The sequence below is a fragment of the Lucilia sericata genome, unplaced genomic scaffold (assembly GCF_015586225.1).
Source record: "Lucilia sericata isolate MDLA Ls3-8-SP2 unplaced genomic scaffold, ASM1558622v1 Contig000708F_arrow, whole genome shotgun sequence".
NCBI lineage: Eukaryota > Metazoa > Arthropoda > Insecta > Diptera > Calliphoridae > Lucilia > Lucilia sericata.
The window spans coordinates 78361-105777 of record NW_023994711.1 but is presented as its reverse complement, the minus strand read 5'-3'; the positions used below and the strand labels follow the sequence as shown (position 1 = coordinate 105777).

Below are 27417 nucleotides of genomic sequence, written 5' to 3'. Positions count from 1 at the left end.
AAATAACTTTCATATTAATAAGTCTGTATATAAGAGCAATACTTGTACAAAATTTTATATGGATATCTTAATTTAGTAGTGAGTTATGTGGTTTTAAGTGATTTTCGGGATGGGACCTTTTATGGGAGCTATGACCAATTATGGACCGATCGGAAAAAAATTTCACGGTATTAGTATTGTGCATACGAGCAATACTTTTGCCATATTTTATATGGATATCTTAATTTTGTAATGAGTTATATGCGTTTAAGTGATTTTTGGGAGGGGACCTTGTATGAGAGCTATGACCAGTTATGGACCGATCGGGAAAAAATTTCACAGTAATGTTTATGTGCATATGAGTAATACTTATACTAAATTTTATATGGATATCTTAATTTAGTAATGAGTTATGCGCGTTTAAGTGATTTTCGGGAGGGGACCTTGTATGGGAGCTATGTCTAATTATGGACCGATCCAGAAAATCTCTGAATGAATTCTATTGACATAAGATTTTAACTTGTGAAATTTTGTGAAGATATCGACATTGTGACGGAAGTTATTAACAAAAAACCCATTTCCCGGAAATATGTACTTTTGTATGGGAGGTATATGAAATTGTGGACCGATTTCCAGCAGGGATCAAGTTCTCACGTAGATTTTCATGAATTTATCTTCCATAGTTTTCGAGAAAATTACATCAGAATGTGTAAAAAAATGCTTATTTTTTTCACCTTCAAATTCACTTGCCGCACGCAGAGAAAAAACATGGTTCAAAATGGTTACTGAAACTATCCCATGTTTACTGTAACAATATTGTTTTCAAAAACATATAATTGTTATTTTAATTAGATTTTAACAATATTTTAGTTACTGTAAACATTTTCATGTTGAAGGCAATTATAAATTTGAGTATAATTCACTGAATCATAATTATTTTTACAACAACTAAATACTGATAACAAGGAAAACATATTATGTTATTAAAAACCATTTAAACTTGGAAATAATCATAATATGTTATGTTATATAACCATTGTATGTTATGTTGTTATATGTCTGCTGATACATCAACAAATTAATACAGCAACAAAACAACTTTTGCTCACACAGATTACTTTTTCGTGTGTATTTTTTTATGTGACAATAAAATGAGTTGAAATAATTCTCATTTGGTTTATAACATTAAATGTATAAGTATTTCAGTTTGCATAGAATAATGTAGTTATGTTTTTGTGAAGCAAATTGAAATTTGTGAAGTGTGTTAAGTATTGTAATTAAGTTATCTTTATTTATATATATATTTTTTTACTTTTTTTTAAAAAACTGTAATTTTACTGATTCAGTAAAATTTATTTTGATTTCGATACATATTTTTAATCGAATGTTTGAACACATTGGATCATAACATGATCATGTATAACAATCAGTGTGACCAGGTCTCAAAAAATGTTGCGGCTAAAACCCATCCAAAATAATGCTAGAAAAAATGCTAAATTGATTTTAAAATGCCAAAAAAAATGCTAAAATTTTTTAAGTGTTTTTATGAACAATTCATATTAATTTGTAACTGAAATTCATTGTAATTTATAACAAGTAAGAAAGTATATTCTGCCGTGGTTGACCATATGAGTATAAAATTTGATTTATTTTTCGTAATAAGGCATTTATGTTGAATTGAACCTTGGTTCCGATATAGTTAAACTAAGTTTCTGAGAAAGGCTTTATACATTTGTATATGTATGGGGGCTAGGTAAAATAAAGGACGGACTTTAACCATTTTTAAAAGGTTTTGTCATTGGATCAAAAAGCATACGTGCTTATTGTTTTGAAAATTTCAACTTCTACCAGACGGTCAGACTTACATGGCTTAATCGATTCAGAAAATGATTCTTAACCGATTAGTATACTCAAATGTAGTATAGTGGAGTAGGGTAAAAAATTAAGTTCCGTGGTATTAAGATAAACAGAAATGCTAAAAAATATTTCAAAATTTTTGTAAATTTAGCAATATGTAATGTCTCTAACTTTAAAATATTTCTGAATGCAAAAATTACATTAAAACTCTATTAATTACACTAGTTGCTCATGGTATAAAACCTATATGTGTTTTCGGAAGGAAAAGTATAATATTTCTAGTTTTACTTTTTTTATATAAACAATTTTATTTGTCTTCCTCAAAACACTTTAAAAATGGTTTTCATGTCACAAAAATATTGAAAATTCCGTTGAAATAATTTTAAATCTCGGTGAATAGATGTCAGGTTTATAACTCATACTTCCAAGATTTTTTCGGAAAAATATATATGAGAATGTATGAAATGAATTGAGAGATATATTAAAATCCGTAAGTTTGTAATTCTGGAATAAATTGTCAATAATATTTTCGAAATGTATGTATTTTTTTTAATTAAAAAAAAACGTGACAACAAAATTACTAAAAATTTGGTAAAAATAAAAAGAACAGAAAGTAGGATGAGAAAGTCTTAATTATATATTATTGATTTTTTTCAATACTTATTTTCAATAAATTAACAAGAACTCCTGAAGGATGATAAAAATTAAAACCTCTTTATTTCGTATAGGAAAAAATAAAATTTGTTAATTAACCGTCATACATAGCCTTTTCCAAAATTATATGTTTCATTCCATGAGAAAACAAAAAGTATTAGTTTGTAAAATAGCGTACTGAACGTATTTGTAAAAATATATGAAGTCTCTTGAATTATTTCTATCACCTCGAATTTAAAAAAGCATTGGGTTCCAGAAAATATTTTAGAATACAACATTTTAAAGTATTCACTTGTATTGGCGTAATTTTAGGTTATTTATCTTCATGAATCTTTTTGCATTATTTTGAATTACAGTGTAAATTATTACATTTCTCATATTTCTTGTTGCTTGTGATTTTTTCCGGTTAAACCTATTTCCAATATAAATCTTTTTTGCAAAAATTTGTCTTTTTTTTTGTTTATATACTAAAATTGCAAAAAAAGCTAAAAATGCTAAAAATATTTTATAAAAATGCTAAATAAAATGCCAAATGCTAAATTAAAATTTTACAGCTAAATCAAAAAATGCTAAATCTAGCTGCAAAAATGCCAAAATGGTCACACTGATAACAATATTATTATGATAAATAGAAAAATATTATGATGAAATATTTTAACGGTATTTAATCATAATATGATATTTTAAAATTGTTACAATAACGATAATATGTTAAGACTACAATCATAATTTTAACCATGAACATGGTTACCACCAGTGTTGCCACAACAAAATTTTTTTCTAACCAAAATTCGAATAAAAAATATCCAAATTAAGAAAAAAGAAAACAAAAATATTTTTATTTATTTACATTTGGACATTAAAATAATAAATTCATTTTCTGAAGTGGAACTTGTAACTATGTTAAATTTCGTCGCTAAACTGGTATTATGAAGACAGTTATGAGCGTTAAAGTAATTTTCTGTAGGGGATCTTATATGAGACGTATGGTCAATTATGGACTAATTCTCATAAAATCTGACGCAGATATTTTAGTTCCTTTAAAACTTGATTCTGTTGAATTTTGTTGCTATATTGCAGTACATTATGAGCTTTTCTGAGGAGACTTTTTATGAGGAATAGAGTCAATTATATACCGATCCTCATAAACTTTGACAAATACATTTCCAATAAAACTTTTTTTATATTGAATTTCATCGCTATACATGCTTTTTTAAGCAATATAGTAATTTTTTGAATAGGGCATAATATGGGGGCTAGCTGAAATCGTTGTCCGATATTTCAATACCAAGCAAACTGGATCAACTAAAAATATGTTGGCAAAAATATTTCAGTTTTCTATCTTGTTTCTTTTCGACTCTATCGTGTTTTCAACAATAAATATATATCTCTTCGCGGAAAAAAATAACTAACTCCACATTTGACTTTTTGGAAAACAATTTTAAATTAAAAAAATCTTCCCATTTTATGTACAAATTTTAAGATTTCGTTCGAAATTTGGGTTTAAGGGGTATATTTGACCAAATTATAATACCATGTGGCGGATGTTAGCATTACATTCATAACTTCAGCAATATTTGTAAACGCAATCTATTCAAATTGTCCAACAAATTGACCAAAATTTAGAATTTAAGACGGTAAAATAAAAACTAGTATACAACATCATCTAGCAAATATAAATAAAGAACTAAAAGTCATGGTGAGATAGTAGAAGTCAAAGGTCATGAGTATCAAATCTTTGCATATATCGCGATTATTGTTCGTCGTACGAGTTTAGATGTTATTACAAGTTTTGTAGATAATACAATTTCATTTTCCTTAGCTGTGTTACTTAAAAATATCAGTTGATTAATACTTTAAAGATATTGTGATACTATTCTTGCATCAATTAGCAGAAAATACTTTATTAATTCTTATTAAATAATTTATCTTAGAATTTCGACAAATTAGCACAGTATCTGTTTATGCAAAATTTCAAATAGGTATAGAAGTCGCAATTATACTTTAAATTTTTAATTTAATTTGGAGGATATAATCTACTAAGTACGTAGACTATTCCCACCAAATTCCATAAAAATCGAAATGCGAAATATAACCTACTTCGTTTTTTCATATAAGTACCGCGAGTTCTTCACATAAAAAGTACCAATAGAAATATTAACGGAAGGACGGACGAGTTTGAATCGACCCAAAAAGTGATTCATTCCATTATTCACGGTGTTAGATTGGCTAGTGTAAATAAAATAATATTACGGTGTTGTTATGATTTAAATCAACTCATTTAATATGTGGAAAACGCATAGGCACTTTTGCTAAATCCTAAACCAATTAAGATGTGGAAAAATAACTTTGTGCAGTATAACCAGTAGATGTACAAATTGCAGTAATAAAATAATTTCGAATATTAAAAAAAAATTCCACATATTTCCAAAATTCAAAACAGGGGCGATATGTATATTTACATAGTTGGTTTAAACTAGAGATAAAAGAAGTTTTATTAATTTTATTTTTAGAATAAAAGCAAACAACATTTAGTTCAATTGTTTGCAAAAAATAACCAAAACGAAAAAATAATTCACATGTACACATGCAAAACAAAAATAACCAATTTTGGTTAATAATAACCAAAGTGGCAACACTGGTTACCACAACCATGTTTTTTCTCTGCGTTCAAGACGGCACGATAACTCCGAAAGTTTCTAGGTATGACCGGCTGGTACCGTCGGTTTATAGATGACTATGCTACGATAACCTTCCCAATGACAGAGATGTTATGAAAACGAAAATCTTTTGTATCGACAGACGAGTCACAGAAATCCTTTGAAACCGTTAAAGCCAAGTTAACTTTTGCACCGGTATTGGTACATGCAGACTTCAGTAAGCCGTTCATTATTCAATGCGACGCAAGCATTTGTGGTTTAGGAGCAGTTTTGGCTCAACTGGATGTCTTAGGGAACGAGCGACCAATAGCGTACATGTCGCAAAAACTAAACAAAGCCCAGAGAAACTACTCAATCATAGAATTAGAGTGTTTAGCCGTGATTTTAGCCATTAAAAAGTTCAGGGTGTATGTTGAAGGTCATCAGTTTAAGGTTATAACCGACCACGCTAGTCTCAAAAGCCTAATGAGGCAAAAGGATCTATTAGGACCTTTAGCCAGATGGGCCCTAAAATTACAGGGCTTTGTGTACAATATAGAACATCGTAAAGGTAGGGACACTTTGGTGCCTGACGCTTCATCGCGTGCATTTGAAAATGACACATCCATAGATGAAATAGAGCTACAAACCATGCCATCCATTGACATTAATTCAAAAGCCTTCGATAGTTATGAATATACTCGACTTAGAAACGAGTTCTTAAATAACACCTTACCGGATTACAAGGTTATGGACAAATTTATTTACAAGAGAACCAATTTTAGTTCTGGGAAATTATGGGTCCCAGAAGAACTTCGTAAAGAAGTTATATATGCAGCACATGAAGTACCAGGCTCAGCGCATGGTCGAACGCGAGAGAGACAACGAAGCACTCCTTTCATACATTCGGAATGATCAACGTAAATGGTATCAATACTTGGCAAGCATTAACTGTGCGTTACGCAGCAGCGTTCATCAGATAACCGGACGGACACCCTATGAACTTTTATTCGGACAAACTGTGATTACACATGGACAAGACAGCAAAATTTTTACGGAACTTAAAACTTTTATCGGAGACAGACACTGAAATAGAATGACAGGACAATTTTAAGCAAATCGTTATTTTTATTTGAAGGAGTTTAATTTATAATTCGAAACGCTGAATTTGCTTAATTTTTGCTAAGGAATTTATGATTTTAAGATTTAAAGCCTTCATCTCGTGTGTTGTCGACTTTGGAAGACGAAAACCAGACGAATCCTGTCGACTAGTTCTTCTTCAAATTCGGAATTGGTATCATTTACAATGTTTAAAAAAAGCATTTTCATATCCTCATTAATGTTTCACCTGATTTGTACTTCATCTCAACCTGAATTTATAATTATTCTCAAACCTGAAATTACCATTATTACCCTTGATCATAATATCGTCTTAACTTTTGAATATTTTTTCATCTGAGGTGACCAGGTGTAAATTATAGATAACTTGTTCTAGAATTTTTTTCTTGAGTTTTTTTTTATAAATTAACCCGACTGCTGAATGCAAATAGCTACATTTTATGATATAATTTGATTTATTCTTCGATTCCGATTGTTTATAACGTAATTTGATTGTTATTTTTCTTTCGTGTTCAATATCTTTAACTTAATTGTAATCTTTTTGTTTAATTTTCATTTACTCTAAAAGTATGATCACCTAATTGATTTTCGAATGTAAAAATAAAACATCTTTAGAAGTTTATCTTATTACATATTGTACTATAATTCTCCACATATCAATAAATTAACAGTTATACACGGACACCCTACATGAAGATACTAATACTCGAATAATCCAACAAACAAATACATTTTAAACATTTACGTCTGTATTTATAAAAACTTATTTTAGGTTTATTAAAGATTTTAGCCAAAATTCAGGAAAATCGTATTTCTAAACGTCAAAAAACACCTTCAATAAATCATTAACAAATAGAAGAATTTTATTATTGTAGGCTCGAAACTTCTTTAAGCCAACATTAAGTTGATTTTTAAAAAATTTTTTCTCAGATAAAGCTTTTTTGGTTTTACTTTTAAAATAAAATCTAAAAATTCTAATTTTAACGTTTACAAATTTGTAAATAAAATCCCAGAAAAATTTTAAACGATTATATTTTGGGAAAAAAATTAGTACATTAATACACGAATATTTGACACTATGTTTTAGAAAATTTGGAAATGCCCGTCTTCAACCAAATGATGGACAAAATCATTTAATTTGAATTTTTCAAAGTTTGTTGGTTAAATATAATGCCTATAATGTCTACGATATAATTAACAAACAAGTTAGAGTACTATATTCGGCTCTGCCGAATATTAAATACGCTCCTCCCTAAATGATCATATTTTATGGATTGATTCAAATTTACCTTAATATTTTAGACTTACTTTCATTACGCCTTAAAATATGCAATTAAAAACAAAACTACCACTTAACAGACTGTTACAGAGCGTAAATTTAACCTATGTTCTTTATTTAAAATAATTTCTATGTGTGAGAAAAATGTATGGCAATAGTTATAGTTATAAAACTTATATAATTTTGTACGGGAGGTACAATAGATTTTAAACGTTGTGAAAAAAAAAATGATTTAAATTTTTTTATTGTTGAACCGAATTTCGACACTTAATTTGATTAAAAAAAAAATAAGTTATTTATGACAAAAAAAGATAAATCGACCAGGAATCGAACCTGCAATGTTCAGTTTGTTAATTCTCCCTTCCATCCACTACACCACTTCATTATTTTGTCCTTCGTTAACTAATATTTTTCGTATAAAAACACCATATTATTTTCTGTTTGTACAAAACATTGCTGCTGAATAACTTTCATCAACACTGATGTTGCTGAATAGCATAAGAAATTAATAGTTACACTTTCTCAATGTGCACATTTTATTTAATCTTGGGTTAACAACAATTTTTTACACAAACAGGAGAGAGAATTTCTATGTGAACATTAGTTGCTAACAATTACAAAGCTAGTTAATAGTGTAGTAGGAATGGCGTAAAACTAGCAACTAGGAGATTATAAGTTCGAATCCTGTTCGTTTTGGACAGTTTTTATTTATTTTTTTGCGGAAAATAATCGATTTTATAATCCCTATGGGTGGTACAAGAAATTGTGGACTGATTTCGATTTTCAACTCAGTGGATACCCAAACTATATGTATGACAAAATTCAAAAATAAATATTTGTGCCAAATTTTTTATGGATATCATTATTTGGTAATTAGTAATATGCGTTTAAGTGATTCTTAACAGTTGACTTTTAACACAACACTGTCATATTGTTTTTTATTACTTAAGATTCACAATATATTAATTACACTATTTTTCTATGAAAATTATTCAATAACTCATTTAAGTTTTACAATGAATAATTAAAACTGAACATGACTGGACAAAACACAAAAGATCACTGAACTTAGCAAAATTTCTGCATTATTTATTTTTTTTTCGCGTTCTCGCTAAAAAATGGTTTATTTATATTTTTTTGTTTTTGCACTCTTCCTACTATCATCCGGAAGTAACCTAAAAGTATACTTCCAGACGGCGAAAACTAGAAATCAATGTATTTTGTTTTTGTAAAATGTGTGCTCTCGTCTGACAATCGTACAGAAGTGACTACAATCCACACTTCCAGATGAATAAAATACAACATTAATGTGAACAGTCTTCAAACTGTCTTCCAGAAGTGACATAAACATACAAATAAAGAAGATACAAATTAGGAAACAATGTATTTTGTTATTGTAAAATGCGTGTTCTCACCCAGCTCTCATTCAGAAGTCACTAAAACGTATACTTCCAGATGAAAAAAATTCAACAGTCATGGTTTTTTGTTTAAGCAAAATGGATGCACTATTCTAACTATCATCCGGAAGCAACTTAAATGTATATTTCTAGAAGACGAAAATTCGAAATCAATGTATTTTGTTTTTGTAAAATGTGCGTTCTCGTATGACAATCGTCCAGAAGTGTTTTTGACGTGGCGTCGGGGGTGATGCGCAATCGTTTTGTCTTCTAAATGTTTGAAGGGTTTAAAATACATACATATATAGGTTTGTTTGAATACATTTCTAGTAAAAGTAATAAAACAAGAGAAAAATAAAAAATATTCTCAAAAATATAAAAAGTAAACGAACGAAATTCAAGTAAATTTTGTTTTATTGTCATTATATTGAAAAATTTAAAACAAATTATATGAAAATTTTTTCCAAAAAAATCAATACAGAACAAATTTTGTTTTACTATTTTTACTCGATCAAAATATTCAAGCCAAAAATAGTAAAAGAGAAACATATTTTATTTTAAAGAGCTTACTATTTTTTACAATTTTTTGTGTACAAAAACAGAAAACTTACAAAAATAGTAAAAAATGGTGAAACTAGTAAAAAATTTTTTGTAAACGAACAGACTTTATATAATTTTGTTCTACACAAATTGGTAATGCAACTAGTTAAATACGGTTAAAGTGCTTTTAGGGGCAGGACCTAGTATGGAAGATATGACCAATCATAGACCGATCGCAAACAATTCTTTAAGCTAAATTTCTGTACATAAAAGCTATATTTCAGTCATATTTTGTATCTACATATATCGTAATTTAGTAATAAGTAATGTGTGTTTAAGTGATTTTCTGAAGGGAACCTTGCATGGGACCGACCGATCGTGAAAAAAACTTGAAATAGAATTTTTGTATACCAAAGTAATATTTGTGCCAAATTTTGTATCAATAGCTTTATTTGGTAATGAGTAATGTGCGTTTAAGAGATTTTCGTAAAAGGACCTTGTATGGGAGCAATGACCAATTATGCATATAAAGACAAAATTTCAAAATTATTTGGTAATGAATATTGGTAATGAATATTGTGAATTTAAATGATTTTCTGGAGGGGACCTAGTATGAGAGCTATGACCAAATATAGACCGATCGTAAAACAATTTTAAAGTATATAATAATTTTATGTATATAAGAGCAATATTTGTGCTAAATGTATGGATATCAATATTTGGTAATGAGTTATATGCGTTTAACTCATTATCGGGAGGGAACCTTGTATTGGAGCTATGACCAAAGATGGACCGATCGTAAAAACATTTCTGTGTACAAAAATAACATGTATGCCAAATGTTTTATAGGTCTCATGAGTTATGTGGCTTTAAGTGTTTTTCTGAGTGGGACTATGATCAATTATGGACCGATAGAAAAACAATTTCACAGTAATATTGCTAATGTTATGAGCAATACTTTTGTCAAATTGTATATGGATATTTCAATTTAGTAATGAGTTATGCGCGTTTAAATGATTTCCGGGGGGGGCCTTGTATGGGAGCTATGTCCAATTATGGACCGATCCAGAAGATTTTTTCTCTCAATAAATTCTATTGACATACGATTTTAATTTGTAAAATTTTGTGAAGATATCAACATTCTGACGGAAGATATTAACAAAAAACTCATTTTCCGGGAATATCTGCTTTGGTATGGGAGGTATATGAAATTGTGGACCGATTCCGGTCATTCCTTTTATGAAATTATCTTGCATAGTTTTCGAGAAAATTACATCAGAATGTGTAAAAAATGCTTATTTTTTCGGAGTTGTTTTAAATTTTGATTCATAACTTTTCCCGATGTGAACCAATTTTTTGCTTATTTTCAATACCAAACAACTTAGGAAAATTAAGAACATTTTGGTTGAATTTTGTTAAATTCTATTGCTTCGTTTTATCGTGAGCGTGTTTTACACAGACAGACGGACATAGCTAAATCGACTCAGAATTTGATAAGGACCCAGAATATATATATACTTTGTTGGGTATCAGATGAATATTTCTTGGTGTTACACACGGAATGACAAAGTTATATATTTATACCCTCTATCACCACTGATGGTGGTGGTGGGTTCTGCGTTCACATTATAAATGTTTATTAAGCTGGCCACACACCATAATATTCAGTAAAATGACATGTAAATATTATAGTGTAGATACAAAATGAAATAAAACTTACTGAAAATACGGATGGAAAATTGAAAATCTAATGATTTTTAAAAATTTTTTTGTTATTTAAACAAATATAAACAAATTTCAAATAAAAACAGAAACAAAATAAAAATTTACGTTTTTTCATTGAATTTTTATACCCACCATCAAAAAAGATGGGGGGTATATTGATTTTGTCATTCCGTTTGTAACACATCGAAATATTGATCATAGACCCACAAAAGTATATATATTCTGGGTCCTCATTAAATTCTAAGACGATCTAGCCATGTCTGTCCGTCTGTCCGTCCGTCTGTCTGTCTGTCTGTTGAAAGCACGATAGAGTCCGAATGGAAAGAGCTAGAGGGTTGAAATTTCACATAAATATTTTTTATAGGTAAGGTTTCCTTGGTATTGGAAATGGGCAATATCGGTCCACGTTTTCGGATAGCCCCCATACAAGTGGCCCCTCGAAAAGCAGCTTTAACAGCCATAACTTGTTTAAAAATACGAATATTGCGATGAAATTCGACATAAGTAAGTTTCTTATGATCCAAAATCACTATGTAAAATTTTATGAGGATCGGTCCATAATTGACCCTACCCCCCATATAAGGTCCCCTTCAGAAAATGACTTTAACGCTCATTACTGGCTTAAAAATACTAGTATATAGATGAAATTTGACATAAGTAAGTTTCATACGAGTCAAAATCTATCTAAAAAATGTTATGAGGATCGGTCCATGATTGACCCTACCCCCCATATAAGGTCTCCTTCAGAAAATGACTGCAACGCTCATTAATGGTTTAAAAATACGAGTGTAGCGTTGAAATTCGACACAAATAAATTTAATACGATCCAAATTCTGTCTACCAAATTTTATGAGGATCGACCCATAATTGACCCTACCCCCCTATATAAGATCCCCTTCAGAAAATTACTTTAACGCTTATAACTGGCCTAAATATACGAGTATATAGATGAAATTCGACATAAGTAAGTTTCGTTCGAGTCGAACGAGGTTTGATGGTGGGTATATAAGATTCGGCATAGCCGAATATAACACTCTTACTTGTTTTTTTTAAATTGAAGTTTCATTTTATTTCAAATATGTTAGTGTTAAAACAAAATATATTTTCTGTTTGATTTTTTTGATAATCATACCAATTTTCATTTTATTTTGTTTTGGCAGTATGAAATAAAAATCTAACGACTTCTATATAAATATAAATATGTTAGATATAAATATAAATATGTTTGTAATTAAAATATGTTATATTTATTTATTTTGCTTCATAGCAATCTTTATATCAAAAAGCACCAAAAATCCCATATTTTTTTCTTCGTTTATTTAAAAGCGAGATTTAAAAGTATAGTAACACGTGAATAAAGCAACCAAAAAGTCTGCGTTCATTTGTTTAGTTTTGATAGTATCGTTACATCTTTTGTCCTTTTTTCTTGTTTTTGCACACTTTCAGTTAATGGTTATTACAATAGATCGTTTGCATATTTTTGTATAAAAGTTGTAAGAATAATAAAAATGGATAGCAAAGGTAAAGAAATTAGTGTTTCAGAAAGAAAAAATTATAATCAAATTGTGGAAAGAAGGAAAAAGCTTCAGAAAACATTTTTTTCTGATCGGTCCATAAGTGGTCATAGCTCCCATACAAGGTGCCCTCCCAAAAATCACTTAAAACCACATAACTCATTAGTAAATGAAGATATCCATAGAAAATTTGGTACATGTATTGCTCTTATATACAGGAATATTACTGTGAAAGTTTTTTTGGATCGGTCCATAATTGGTCATAGCTCCCATACAAGGTCCCCTCCCGAAAATCACTTAAAACCACATAACTCTTTAGTAAATTAAGATATCCATATAAAATTTGGTACAAGTATTGCTCATATGCACAGAAATATTACTGAGAAATTTTTTTCCGATCGGTCCATAACTCGTAATAGCTCCCATACAAGGTCCCCTCCTCACTTAAACGTACATAACTCATTACTAAATTAAGATATCTATATAAAGTTTGGCACAAGTATTGCGCATATACAGAGAAATATTACTGTGAAATTGTTTTCCTATCGGTCCATAATTGATTATAGCTCCCATACAAATAGTGATACCCATAAAATATTTGGCATAAATACTATTTTTGTACACATAAATGTTATTTCAAAATTCTTTCACGATCGGTCCATCCTTGGTCATAGCTCCCATACAAGGTTCCCTCACGAAAATCACTTAAACGCATATAACTCATTACCAAATTTGACATTTAGAAAAATATTGCTCTTATATACATAAATTACACTATAAAATTGTTTTACAATCGGTCCATATTTGGTCATAGCTCCCATACAAGGTCCTTTTACGAAAATCTCTTAAACGCACATTACTCATTACCTAATAAAGCTATTGATAAAAAATTTGGCACAAATATTAGTTTTGTATACAAAAATTCTATTTCAAGATTTTTTCACGATCGGTTCATAACATGGGTGCGGTCGGTCCCATACAAGGATACAAAATTTGACTGAAATATAGCTTTTATGAACAAAAATTTAGCTTAAAGAATTTTTTACGATCGGTCTATAATTGGTCATATCTCCCATACTAGATCCTGCCCCTAAAAGCGCTTTAACCGTATTTAACTTGCTCAATTTGTGTAGAACAAAATTATATATGTATTATATAAATCTTTAAATCTTTCACACACATGCAAATTACTAAATATCGCTAATCGCTATAAAAATATAAAGAAAATGGCGTTTGTAATTAAGCTAATTAAGCTGTTTAAATCCAGGGATTTTTCTATTGAAAACATAAGAAAACATATTTTTACAAATATTTGATCAATTAGAAAAGTATTAATATAAGTAGCTGGTGGAGGGTATTTAAGATTCGGCTCAGCCGAATAAAGTACTCTAACTTGTTTTTTTTTTCATTAGGGTTGACAAATAATACAGTATTCTGTCAGTATGGTGGGTGGGTATCAGAAAGGTATTTGCTATACCTTAAGCTATGCCAGTTTCATCAACCGTTTCTCTGCATGTCTTTCGTTTTCTGTATGGATTGCTTTGTAGATTATAAGCTACCTAAAGTAAAATCCCTTGTAGCTGATTCTGAATTATTTTGTTGTATGATTATTTGGGAACTCAACACAATCCAACCCCCCTCCAACGACGAGCACAGCTGAAATAATAGGTAGCATTGTTCCCATCGTAATACCCCTACTCTAAGAATCGTTACAGCATGTAGAGCCCGGATTAAGTGAGAACACATAAAAGGGGACTTTTTGGTACTTTTTCGTTCTTCAAAAGGTACTTTTTGAATTTTCTATAATACTGAACCTAGGAATACGAACCCATAAATGGGGACTTTTTAGTGCTCTTTCGTTCTACACAAGGTACTTTTTGATTTTTCTTAATATTAAACCTAGAAATATGATATTAAGATTAGGTGAGAACCTACGAAAGGTTCATTCTTCAAAATGTTCTTTTTTGAATTTTCTACCATACAGAACATAGAAACATGAAATTAAGTGAGCGAGAACATATAAATGGGGACTTTTTCCTTCTTCATGAACCTAGAAACATAAAATTAATCATTCAGGGTCCTAAGTTAGCGAAAATCTGCAGGAATGTTGGTACTATTTCGTTCTATGACTGGTATTTTTTGGCTTTTATACACACAGGTAGCACCCCGATTGATTGAAAATCTTTAAAATTAGACTTGCCGGTACTTTTTTCTTTAACGACTGGTATTTTTAAATGTTTGTAATAAAATTTATACTGACTGTTTTTTAACACATCATGGTGAAGGGTATATAAGGTTCGGCACAGCCGAATATACTTGTCTACTTGTTTTAGTTTTTATTTGTCTACAAGAAATGAAAACGAACAGCTGATTATGATAAATACCCAAACTGAATTACGTACAGCTTGTGTAATTCGCAGCTAAAATTTTGTATTGCCAATTATGTATTTCTGTTTGTAATTGGGGATGAGAGCGTTAATAATGAATAAACGCATCATTTGAACGGGGTATAACATTATTCATTCAGCTTCCGCTACAACTTAGTAGGTAGGGATATATTTTTGCACTTTACTTTTCTAAGAAGCCTGGGCAATGCAGGTACAAGTAGCTAGTACGTTTATGTATTTATAAGTAAATTAAGTTATGTCTATTGCTTACAGGCAAAAATCAGTTTCAGTTAACATGTAGGTGCAATTTATTAAAAATTTTGCATTACTGGTTTAACTATTTCCTGATTTGAGTCTGTCAGCAGGAGTTTATTTAATGCAAACCTGGCATCATGTTGTTGATTGGAAATATTATTTCGCAAGTTATTTTGTTGCTGCTGGGTTTTTGGATGAACCCGATGAGCCGATGACTTCTGTTGGTGAAAATGGTGTCGTTGAGTTAGGGATTGCAAATGTAAGCCAGTCACAAAGTTACGATAACGATCATTATTTATACAGGAAAATTCGGCGGAACTAACTTCATCGCTCAATGATGAGCCAATTGACCACATATTCTAAAAATAATTAGCTTAATAATAAAATTTATAACTTAAATAGAGAAAATATTTCGAAAATCAATGAGAGAATGTTTCAAAACTTTTAAAATTAATTTGTAATAGGTACGATAAAAATTTAAATTATGGTCTGAATCTAAAAATCAGAGGCAAACATATTTTTTCCAAAAGTTAATTGGATTTGTACACATACCAGTGCACTGGGGTTTAGAAATTAATTTCATCAGCCAAATGTCTAATTTTTGGCTAACACCTTTTACGTTTTTTCAAATTTACATTATTTATGGAAAAACAACTCTAATTTTTCTAGTCGGCAATATACATAGCATATATGTACATTAGAGTGCTTCAAAAAAAAAAACGCAGTTGCGAATTTTTTCGAATACGTATTAATTATTTACTGTTGTACATTTTAAACAAAGTATTTTCAGAGTATTATAGACCAGATAATATAAGATATATATTCCAAATTTTATTCAAATCGGACATTCTTAACCCATAAAATGTGAAGTTTAAAGGTAAAATTTTGCAATATTGTGAATTCTCAGTATAACGAAATATTATTTATTTGTTGGCCAATAACAGCGAAATAAGCGAAATTAATCCTTCAAAACGCATGGGACAAATTTAACCCGGAAGTTCAAAAATGGTAAAAACATTATCCATGAATAATGTTTTATGTATTTAGAGAAATAACAGAAATAAAACAAAAAAAAATTTGCATTAGGTATAAAATCTTATGATTTAACCCTTTTTGAGCATATAAAGTTTGTACATAAATTATCAGTTTTAAAAACAAAATTTTTCTTTTAAAAAGAAATCCTCCAATAGAAAAATTTGTATATCTGAGAAACTATTAGAGCTAGAATCTTCAAATTTTACATGAAGAACTTTGACATTCATGTGAACATTTAAAGAGAAAAGGGTGGACTTTCAATGGGGGATTGGCACCTCCCATATGAATTAAATATAAAATTTCGTATATCTGGGAAACTATTAAATCTTAATTAACGTTTAGAAAAATAGGCGAACTTGCAATAATTTGAATGGCATCTCATTATACATACATATATCTATATAAAAAAACTATTATAGTTAGAATCTTCAAAATTGTTAAGTGGGGATTTTTATTTATACCCACCACCACCATCAGTGGTGATAGAGGGTATATATAACTTTGTCATTCCGTGTGCAACACCAAGAAATATTCACCCAACAAAGTAAAACACGCTCACGATAAAACGAATTAATAGAATTTAACCAAATTCACCCTAAATGTTCTTCAAAATCGGTTCACACCGGGAAAAGTTATGAATCAAAATTTAAAACAACCTCGAAAAAATAAGCATTTTTTACATATTCTGATGTAATTTTCTCGAAAACTATGCAAGATAATTCCATGAAAATCACTATACATTCGTTTCTACACAAGAGCTTAATCCCTGCTGAAAATTACCAGAATCGGTCCACAATTTCATATACCTCCCATATAAAAGTACATATTCCCGGAATATGGGTTTTTTGTTAATAACTTCCGTCACAATGTCGATATCTTCACAAACAAATTAAAATCTTATGTCAATAGAATTCATTCAGAGAAAACATTTTATGGATCGGTTCATAATTGGACATAGCTCCCATATTAGGTCCCCTCCCGAAAATCACTTAAACGCATATAATTCATTACTAAATTAAAATATCCATATATAATTTGGTACAAGTATTGCTCTCACATACAGAAATATTACTATAAAAATTTTTTCCGATCGGTCTATAATTGGTCATAGCTCCCATACAAGGTCCCCCTCCCGAAAATCACTTAAAACCACATAACTAAATAGTAAATGAAGATATCCATAGAAAATTGCTCTTATATACAGGAATATTGCTCTTATATACAGGAATATTACTGTGAAAGTTTTCTTGGATCGGTCCATAATTGGTCATAACTCCCATACAAGGTTCCCTCCCGAAAATGACTTAAACGCGCATAACTCATTACTAAATTAAGATTCCATATAGAATTTGGTACAAGTATTACTTATATGCACAGAAATATTACTGAAAATTTTTTTCCGATCGGTCCATAACTGGTCATAGCTCCCATACAAGGTCCCCTCCCGAAAATCACTTAAACGTACATAACTCATTACTAAATTAAGATATCCATATAAAGTTTGGCACAAGTATTGCTCATATACATAGATATATTACTGTGAAATTGTTTTTCTATCAGTCCATAATTGATCATAGCTCCCATACAAGGTCGATTTCAGAAAAACGCTTAAAGGCACATAACTCATTACCAAATAGTGATACCCATAAAATATTTGGCATAAATACTATTTTTGTACACATAAATGTTATTTCAACATTCTTTCACTATCGGTCCATCCTTGGTCATAGCTCCCATACAAGGTTCCCTCACGAAAATCACTTAAACGCACAAAACTCATTACCAAATTTGACATTTAGCAAAAATATTGCTCTTATATACATAAATTACACTATAAAATTGTTTTACGATCGGTCCATATTTGGTCATAGCTCTGATACTAGGTCCCCTCCAGAAAATCACTTAAATGCACAATATTCGTTACCAATGATATACATAATTGTTCATAGCTCCCATACAAGGTCCTTTTACGAAAATGTCTTAAACGCACATTACTCATTACTAAATAAAGCTATTGATACAAAATTTGGCACAAATATTAGTTTTGTATACAAAAATTCTATTTCAAGATTTTTTCACGATTGGTTCATAAAATGGGTGCGGTCGGTCCCATACATGAAGAACTTTGACATTCATGTAAACATTTAGAGAATAACGGGAGGACTTTCAATGGGGGCTTGGCACCCATATATGAATTAAATAAACTATTGTAGTTAGAATTTTCAAAATTGTTAAGTGTGTTTTTTATTTATATTGCTTTCAGGGTAGCAAAGCACACTGGGTATAACTAGTACATATATATATAAATGAATGTGTGTTTGTTTGTATGTTTATATAAACGGCTGAACCGATTTTCTTGAAATTTTCACAGCGTATTTCTGTATGTCTGGAATAGGTAATAGGCAGCTTTTTATTTTGAAATTTCAAGTGGGCGGGAAGCCACGCCATATTAAGGAATCAAATCCGTGTATTGGAGATAATATAACAGTTAGAATCCTCAGATTTTGTCGGAGCCATTTTAATGTCAATATGATTATTTAGGACAAAAAGTAGGCGCACTAGCGTACGAATAACTTCAACATCCATTTAAACATTTTGGGTAATAAATTGGCGGACTACCCATGAGGGGAGCGGCACCTCCCATATTAACTAAGTACAAAAATTTGTTTATCTGGGAAACTAATAGAACTGAATTATGTAAGTTTTGCACAAAGAACTTAAATATTCATCTGAACATTTTGGAGGAAAAAGAGCGGACTTTCATCTGGGGGGCTTGAAGCCCTCATATTATTTAAATAGAAAAATTCGTATTTAGATTAGATTATTCACCCTTTTTATGGATTACATTTAAATCTTAATAAACGTTTAGAATAATTGGCGAACTTGCAATAATTTGAATGGCATCTCATTATACATAGCTAGTATATATTTATATATATATATATATATATATATATATATATATATATATATATATATATATATATATATATATATATAAATATACAGTGATGTTCCGAAAAATAGAGCCACCTCCTCTTTCGAAGTTTCTTTTTACTTAAAATCCCTCCAATGAAGAATTGAGTTGGAAAAACTAACTGAAATTTTGTACTGATCAGTTATGAATATAATACCATTATTTTTGCAATAATTTACGCGTCACTTTTCGTAATTTTAATGAGATTTTAAATTAAGCTATATAAAAATGCAAAAATATAAAAATTTAACAATTTGTAGACAATTTTCAAATTGAAATCGATACAAATTGTAAGTTAAAGGCTTATTATTACAACCCTAATATAATCTCATTATAAACAATAATTTTGAGTCCAAAAAGATGCAGAAGCAAACTTTGCCGGCGAGACCGCAGAAAAATTATAAAAATACGCCATGTTCAAGACAAATTGTTGAAATAATTCTTTGGTCCAAAAAAATAGTATAAACTGTAAAAATGCAATTTAAACCAGAAAATATCAAGAAAGAATAAGAAATAACACTTCTTTTTGGAGCAAGAAATATTGAGTCATGTAAAAAAATTGCGCTTTTGAGGACACAATGGTAGGAATCTCCTTAAAAAGTGGTATTTCTCATTCAGCATAGCATCATTAATTATAATTATGGAATATTTACGGTCCTATCTTCCCTCAATCCGAAATAGAGACCATGTTCCAAACAAGAAAAAATAACCCCATACCATTACGTATCCGCCACCATGTTCAATGATCTTCATAGCACATTGGGGACAAAATCCAGTGTTGGAACGTCTACGTATAGCTATACGGATCATATCAGAATAAAATAAATATACTTTTTTACATCTGACCACAAAATATTTCGATTCCTGCTCAAGGGGAGATTTCAAATGTTTTTGAAAAATTTTATTTTTTCTTTCAGGATCTTTAAAGTACCATATAATACTTTTCTACTAATTTTACCCTTTTAATAATTTTTATACATGAGAGGTCTTACTATGAAGCTGGCAACATCTAAATTATATTCCCTTTTAAGGTTATACGGAACACACAAAAGTGTCATCCTCTGCATGAGTCTGATTTTTTCGCTTAAAAAAAGATGTAATTTTGTATTTGTTTTCCATATTTTTTGGCTTAAACTTATATTTTACAGCATCTTCTATTACTTTCTTGGATCCATATGGTCAATCAAGCTTCGAAAAAACAAATGTTTACATAAAAATTAATGTAAAAAGTATACTTTTATATTAAGAATTTCATTTATAATTAACATTTTAAAAATAAATACAAAACGCAGTTAAGAAATCTCAGCTTGTGTTCCCAGTGTAATACTGTGAATCGTTCCTATTATTTTTTCCAATATCAAACTTTTTTAAATACGAATAAAATATGATGGAGCAAAAAAACTTACTTAACTAAAAACTCCATATATCGTAGCAAAGTAGACTTAAATACCTTTTATTTAAGATACATATCTAACGGGTAGTTTTTGAGAAAATTTAGTTTTCACCACAAAATAAAGTCGTTTCTATTATTTTTTCCACCACTGTAATATATATATATATTTAGTTCAGATGTATAAATATAACATATAAATCTAAGTATCACTAAAAAGCAACAAAATAAACATCACTATTTAAAATTTTCTTATTTTTACTTATTTTCCTTGTAATTTTTAATAAATTTTTGCAAATATTGATAAATTTCGTTGATATTTGACTAATTTAATAAACCTAAAATAAGTTTTTATAAATACAGCCGTAATTCTTTAAAGTATTTGTTAAACATAAAACAATTTTTTTTAATTCGCAATTTTTTTCTAAATTTACAATAATATTTTTTAAATGAACTAACATATTTATGTCATTAAAAAAATCGTAAAATAAACATTTTTTTCTGAAATTATTTTCAATTTTACTAAAATATTTCGTACAATTTCGTATATATTACGAAAGAATTTCGTGGTGCCAAACCACGAAGCATTTCGTATAATGTACGACATTTTTCGTGTATATTAGGCATTGATTATTTTCAGTGTATAAATCATTCTGCTAAAATATTTGACATCGGAATAAAACATGGTTTGTGAATATGTAAATCATTATACTAATTTTTTTGGCATCGGCAAGATCAGCCCATAATTGGTCATAGCACCCGTAAAAAGTTTATATCCATATCACTTAATGACAGAATTATTGAAGATTTGGATCCCGAAGATATCTGGGGTCTTCAGAAAATTGACAGACAGACAGACGGACATGGCTTAATCGACTCCGCTATCTATAAGGATCCAGAATATATATACTTTATAGGGTCGGAAAATTATATTGTGGAAATTACAAACGGAATGACAAACTTATATATACACTTCTCACGAAAGTGAAGGGTATAAAATATTTAATTGAACTTAAAATAGTTTTTTGCGATTTCATAGAAATTTCTGCCTAAAAACAAAAAATTAAATACATTTTTATTTCATAATGTGCTTAAAATGAGCATTTCTGTTTTAACGTTTTGTTTGCCCGATGTTCACATTACAATAAATAATTTGTTAAAACAATTGACGTATAAAACAGTAAAAAACATGATTTTGTTTGCTGACAAAGAGGAACACAGCAAGAGGAACAGTTTCTGCGCAACCGAACTTAAAGCCAAAACTATATGTGTTTATATTTGCTAAAAAGATATATCATTGAATAATAACTTCTATTTATTCTAAAATTTCATTTAATATTGTTTTTCATCAACATTTTTCCACAAAAAAAAAATACAAATTACATTTCAATACCCTGTGCAACTGGAAAAGAGATATATTGGTTGTTTGGAACGGTTTATAGCGATTTATAAAAATCGCTATAGCCGGGAAATAACCAAATTATAAATAATTTTCATTAAATTATATATAAAACTAGCTATACCCAGTGTGCTTTGCTACCTTAAAAACCGCACTTTACGATTTTTGAAGATTCTAGTTCTATTAGTTTCCCAGTTGTACGAATTTTTATTTTAATTCATATGGGAGGTACCATAACCCCTTTTGATAGTCCACAATAGGGGTATGGTACCTCCCATGTTCACATGAATGTGAAAATTCTTCGTGACAAATTTGAGGTTTCTAGATTCAAATATTCACATGTCAGAGTTGTTAGCGAAAAATTTAAGGATTTTAGCTCTAATAGTTTCTCAAATTTATAACTTTTGTATTTAATTCATATGAGAGGTTCCAAGAACCCCAAATGAATGTCCGCACATTTTACTTCCAAATGTTCACTTTTATGTTAATGTTAAGATTCTACCTCTAATAGTTTCCCAGATAAAAGAATTTTTTATTTAATTCATATGGTAGGTACAACGGCCCCTATTGCTAGTCCACCAATTTTTTCCCGAAAAATGTTCATATAGATGGTAAAGTGCTTTGTGCAAAATTTACAGATTGTAGGTCCTATAGTTTCCCAAATAAACTCCCACTACTGCTAGTCAGCTAATTTTTTGTCTTAAGTATTCATGTTGATACTAAAGTGGCTGCAAAAAATTAGAGGACTCTAGCTGTAATATTTTCACAGATATACTAAATTAAGGTTTTCTTATATGGGACGCGCCACACCCACTAAGCAAGCCCAGCAGTTTAGCATTTATAAAATCCAAACAAACAACAAAAACAAACAAACAAACCATACATACATACATACATCATACATACATACATACTACATACATACATACATACATACATACATACATACATACATACATACTACATACATACATACATACATACATACATACATACATACATACATACATACATACATACATACATACATACATACATACATACATACATACATACATACATACATACATACATACATACATACATACATACATACATACATACATACATACATACATACATACATACATACATACATACATACATACATACATACATCATACATACATACATACATACATACATACATACATACATCATACATACATACATACATACATACATACATACATACATACATACATACATACATACATACATACATACTACATACATACATACATACATACATACATACATACATACATACATACATACATACATACATACATACATACATACATACATACAGACATACATACATACATACTACATACATACATACATACATACATACATACATACATACATACATACATACATACATACATACATACATACTACATACATACATACATACATACATACATCATACATACATACATACATACATACATACATACATACATACATACATCATACATACATACATACATACATACATACATACATACATACATACATACATACATACATACATACATACATACATACATACATACATACATACATACATACATACATACATACATACATACATACATACATACATACATACATACATCATACATACATACATACATACATACATACATACATACATACATACATACATACATACATACATACATACATACATACATACATACATACATACATACATACATACATACATACATACATACATACATACATACATACATACATACATACATACATACATACATACATACATACATACATACATACATACATACTATAGACTAGACTATAGGCTAGGCTATAGATATTTCTATCAAATAGTTTTTGTCAATATCAAATGAATGAGGACAATCTACGGAAATCAAAATTATATTTTGTTTTTACTTTTCAGGAATAAAAAGTGTTAACAATGTCTTTTGAAAATTTCATCCTTTTATATTCTTAAAAATGTTCAATATATTTTTCTCCAAAATGCATTCTTTACCACACACTTAAAGATTGTTCCTGTAGCACTATTAGTTAAGTTGCTAAAAATATATTATTACTCTAATATTAATATACTAGCTATACCCAGTGTGCTTCGCTACCCTCAACACAATGGAATAAAATAAACATAATTATTGTAAATGTATAAAGAATATCTGCAATATCAAAAAGTCCCCTTTTAGAGAACTTCTTAAGTTTGATTTTATGATTCTAGTCTCAATATTACAGAAAATAAAAAAACAGTTGAAGAACGAAAAAGTACCAGACAGTGCCTTTTTATGGATTTTCGTCAAATCAGGATGACGCATGTTTAATTTTCAACCAGAAACCAAAAAATCTCATACAGATTTTTATACAATCAGGAAGCTGCGTGTCCAATTTTATGTTTTTACGTTCAATATTATAGAAAATTCGAAAAGAATTAGAAAAAGAACAAAAGAGGATACTGGTACCTTTTTTAATTTTCATTCAATTATGTTTACATATATTCAATATTTTAGAAAGCTCAAAAAGTACCAGTTGAAGTACGAAAAAGTACCAAAAGACATATTTTATTTAATTTCATGTTCCTAAGTTCAATATTATAGAAAATTCAAAAGAACGAAAAAGTACCAGAAAATATTCCAGTTTAAATTTTCATTCACTCAAGTCTCTGATTGCTTAGTTTTGTGTTTCTAGGTTCATTATATGTAATAAAAAACTCAAAAAGTACCGTTTGAATAACGAAAAATTACCAAAGGGCCCCCTTTTATTGATTCTCATTAACTCCGGGATCCACATGCTTAATTTCATGTTTCTAGGATCAATATTATAAAAAACACAAAAAGTACCTTTTGAAGAACAATAGCTTTTATAGGTTATCACTCAATCCGGGCTATACATGCTTAATTTCATGTTTCTAGGTTTAATATTATAAAAATTTCAAAAAGTACCAGACGCAGTTCGATAAAATACCAAAAAGTCTCCTTTTATGGGTTTTTATTTATTCCAGGCTCTAAATGCTTAGTTTAATGTTGCTAGGTTAAAACTCAAAAAGTACCAGTCAAAGAACGAAAAAGTACCAAAAAGTCCCATTTTATAGATTCCTATTTCCTCCGTGCTCTACATGCTTAATTCATGTTTCTAGGTTCAATATTATAGAAAATTCAAAAAGTACCTTTTGCAGAACGAACAATTACCCCTTTTATAGGTTCTCACTTAATCAGGGCTCTACATGCTTAATTTCATGTTTCTAGGATCAATATTATAGAAAATTAAAAAAGTACCATTTCAAAAACGAAAAATTATCAAAAAGTCCCCATTTATAGGTCCTCACTTAATACGGGCTCTACATGTATAATTTCATGTTTCTGGGTTAAATATTATAGAAAATTCAGAAAGTACCTTTTGAATAACGAAAAATTGCCAAAAAGTCTCCTTTTTAACGAAATAGAAATTCTGTTCCAAAAAGTTGCAACATCGTATTGGGAGTCCATTCATTAATAAACCAAAAACAATGTTTTATGAAAAAAGTACCAAAAATAGGTACAATTTTCACCCCTAAAGGGGCCGAATTTTAAAAAAGTACCAGACACCTGTCCGCTTATTTTTTAAATGAACGACGATAACTGTTTATGTATCTTTTATAGTTTAGGAGATATGAGGTTACAGAATTTACCCGTTTTTCCCTCTAAACATTCGATGTCCAATATTTTACTCACATTTATTTTCTTATGTATCAAGAAATTTTTTCAGATTAGATATTAGAGTAATAATATAATTTTTTACTGCTTAAATAATAAAGCTATAGAAACAAATTTTAACATATATTTATTGAAAAAAATATAATGGAAATTCCCAAGGATATGAAAGGATGAAACTTGCAAATGATATTATTAATTTTTTTTCGTACTGAAAAATAAAAACAAAAAAATATATTTGATTTTTGGAGATTGTCCTCTTTTATTTGATACCCATATTGACTAAAACTATTCAGTAAATATATTTAAATTACTTTGTATGTCCTTAAAAGTTTGACGTCCTTTGGAAAGGAGAAACGATCAGAAAATTATAAACTGAAAACGCAATTTATCTTTAAATGATACCTAGTATCATATGTATATGGTCTCTTTCAATTCCAATAAAAAAATGGAAGTGTGTTGGTTTTATTGTTTTGCGTATTTTGTTTTTTGGACCTCATGAAACTTGGTAGAGAGTTATATAATCAGGTATGCAATTAAATTCATTTTTAAAATCGAATCGATTTGAAATCAACAAAAACGATTTGTTGTATGATATAATATTAAATTTCTGTGATTTTCAATACAGTATTTTGTTGTCTGCGTGGAATTTTGCACGAAAATAATAAATCATTCCTCGATCGAAATTCATCACACATTTTCAAATCGGTCGATTTCAAATCGCTCGTATTCCATCACATACCGGATTAATTGTTTATGTCGAATTTCTTTGTTATACATGTCATTTAAAGATAATCATTGGGGTTAAAGTCATTTTCAGGGGTCCTAAATGGGGACAAAGGAAAAATGTGCCCCGATAATTGCCATTCATTTAGTATACTTTCTAGGTACCAACTTGTTCTAAATTAAATCACGATTGCTATTTAATTAATATATGCATGGCTGTTTTAACCATATTTAAAATCAAATTCCGGTATTGCGCATTTTATATACGAAATAGTGCATATGAATGGAAAATATTTGTGTGGGACGGACATGAGAGTTTTTCATGGACAAATTTTGGGGAAAACTATGGGGAATTAAATTTAAAAATGGGGATTTTTTGGCAATACTGGTGAAATATTTAAGGAAATTTAGATATGTATACTGTTGTTCACAATTTGTTTGTACTAAATTCATTCAACTAAAAAAAAATTACAACAAATTATATACGGTTAATGTGTTTTTATCGTAACATTTTTGTTTATAAAAGCCACATTTCTGTCAAAATTTGTATCTATATAGCTATTTAATAAGTGATGTGCATTAAAGTGATTTTCGGACCGATCGTGAAAAAATTTAAAATAACATTTTGTATTCAAATGTAATGTCTTTGTCAAATTTTGCATGGATATCATTGTTTGGTAATGATTAATGTAAATTTAAGTAATATTTGGGAGGGGATTTTTTTTAAATAAAATTTTTGTAAACTAAATTAATATTTGTACCAAATGTTTAAAGGATATCATTATTTGGTACTGAGTTA

At 29.2% G+C, this 27417-nt stretch overlaps 1 protein-coding gene across 2 annotated transcripts in view; it reads right to left on the bottom strand.

Annotated features, from left to right (window-relative positions):
• The window catches only part of LOC119607559, an 82273-nt gene that overhangs the window by 23922 nt on the left and 30934 nt on the right, over nt 1-27417 (bottom strand). The window contains exon 2 of one of the 2 annotated variants that reach the window (XM_037961519.1): nt 15475-15718. In XM_037961519.1, the coding sequence (XP_037817447.1) occupies nt 15475-15701 (227 nt within the window). In that variant the 5' untranslated portion in view covers nt 15702-15718. The remainder of the gene's footprint in view (nt 1-15474; nt 15719-27417) is intronic. The other variant, XM_037961517.1, reaches the window with a different exon arrangement.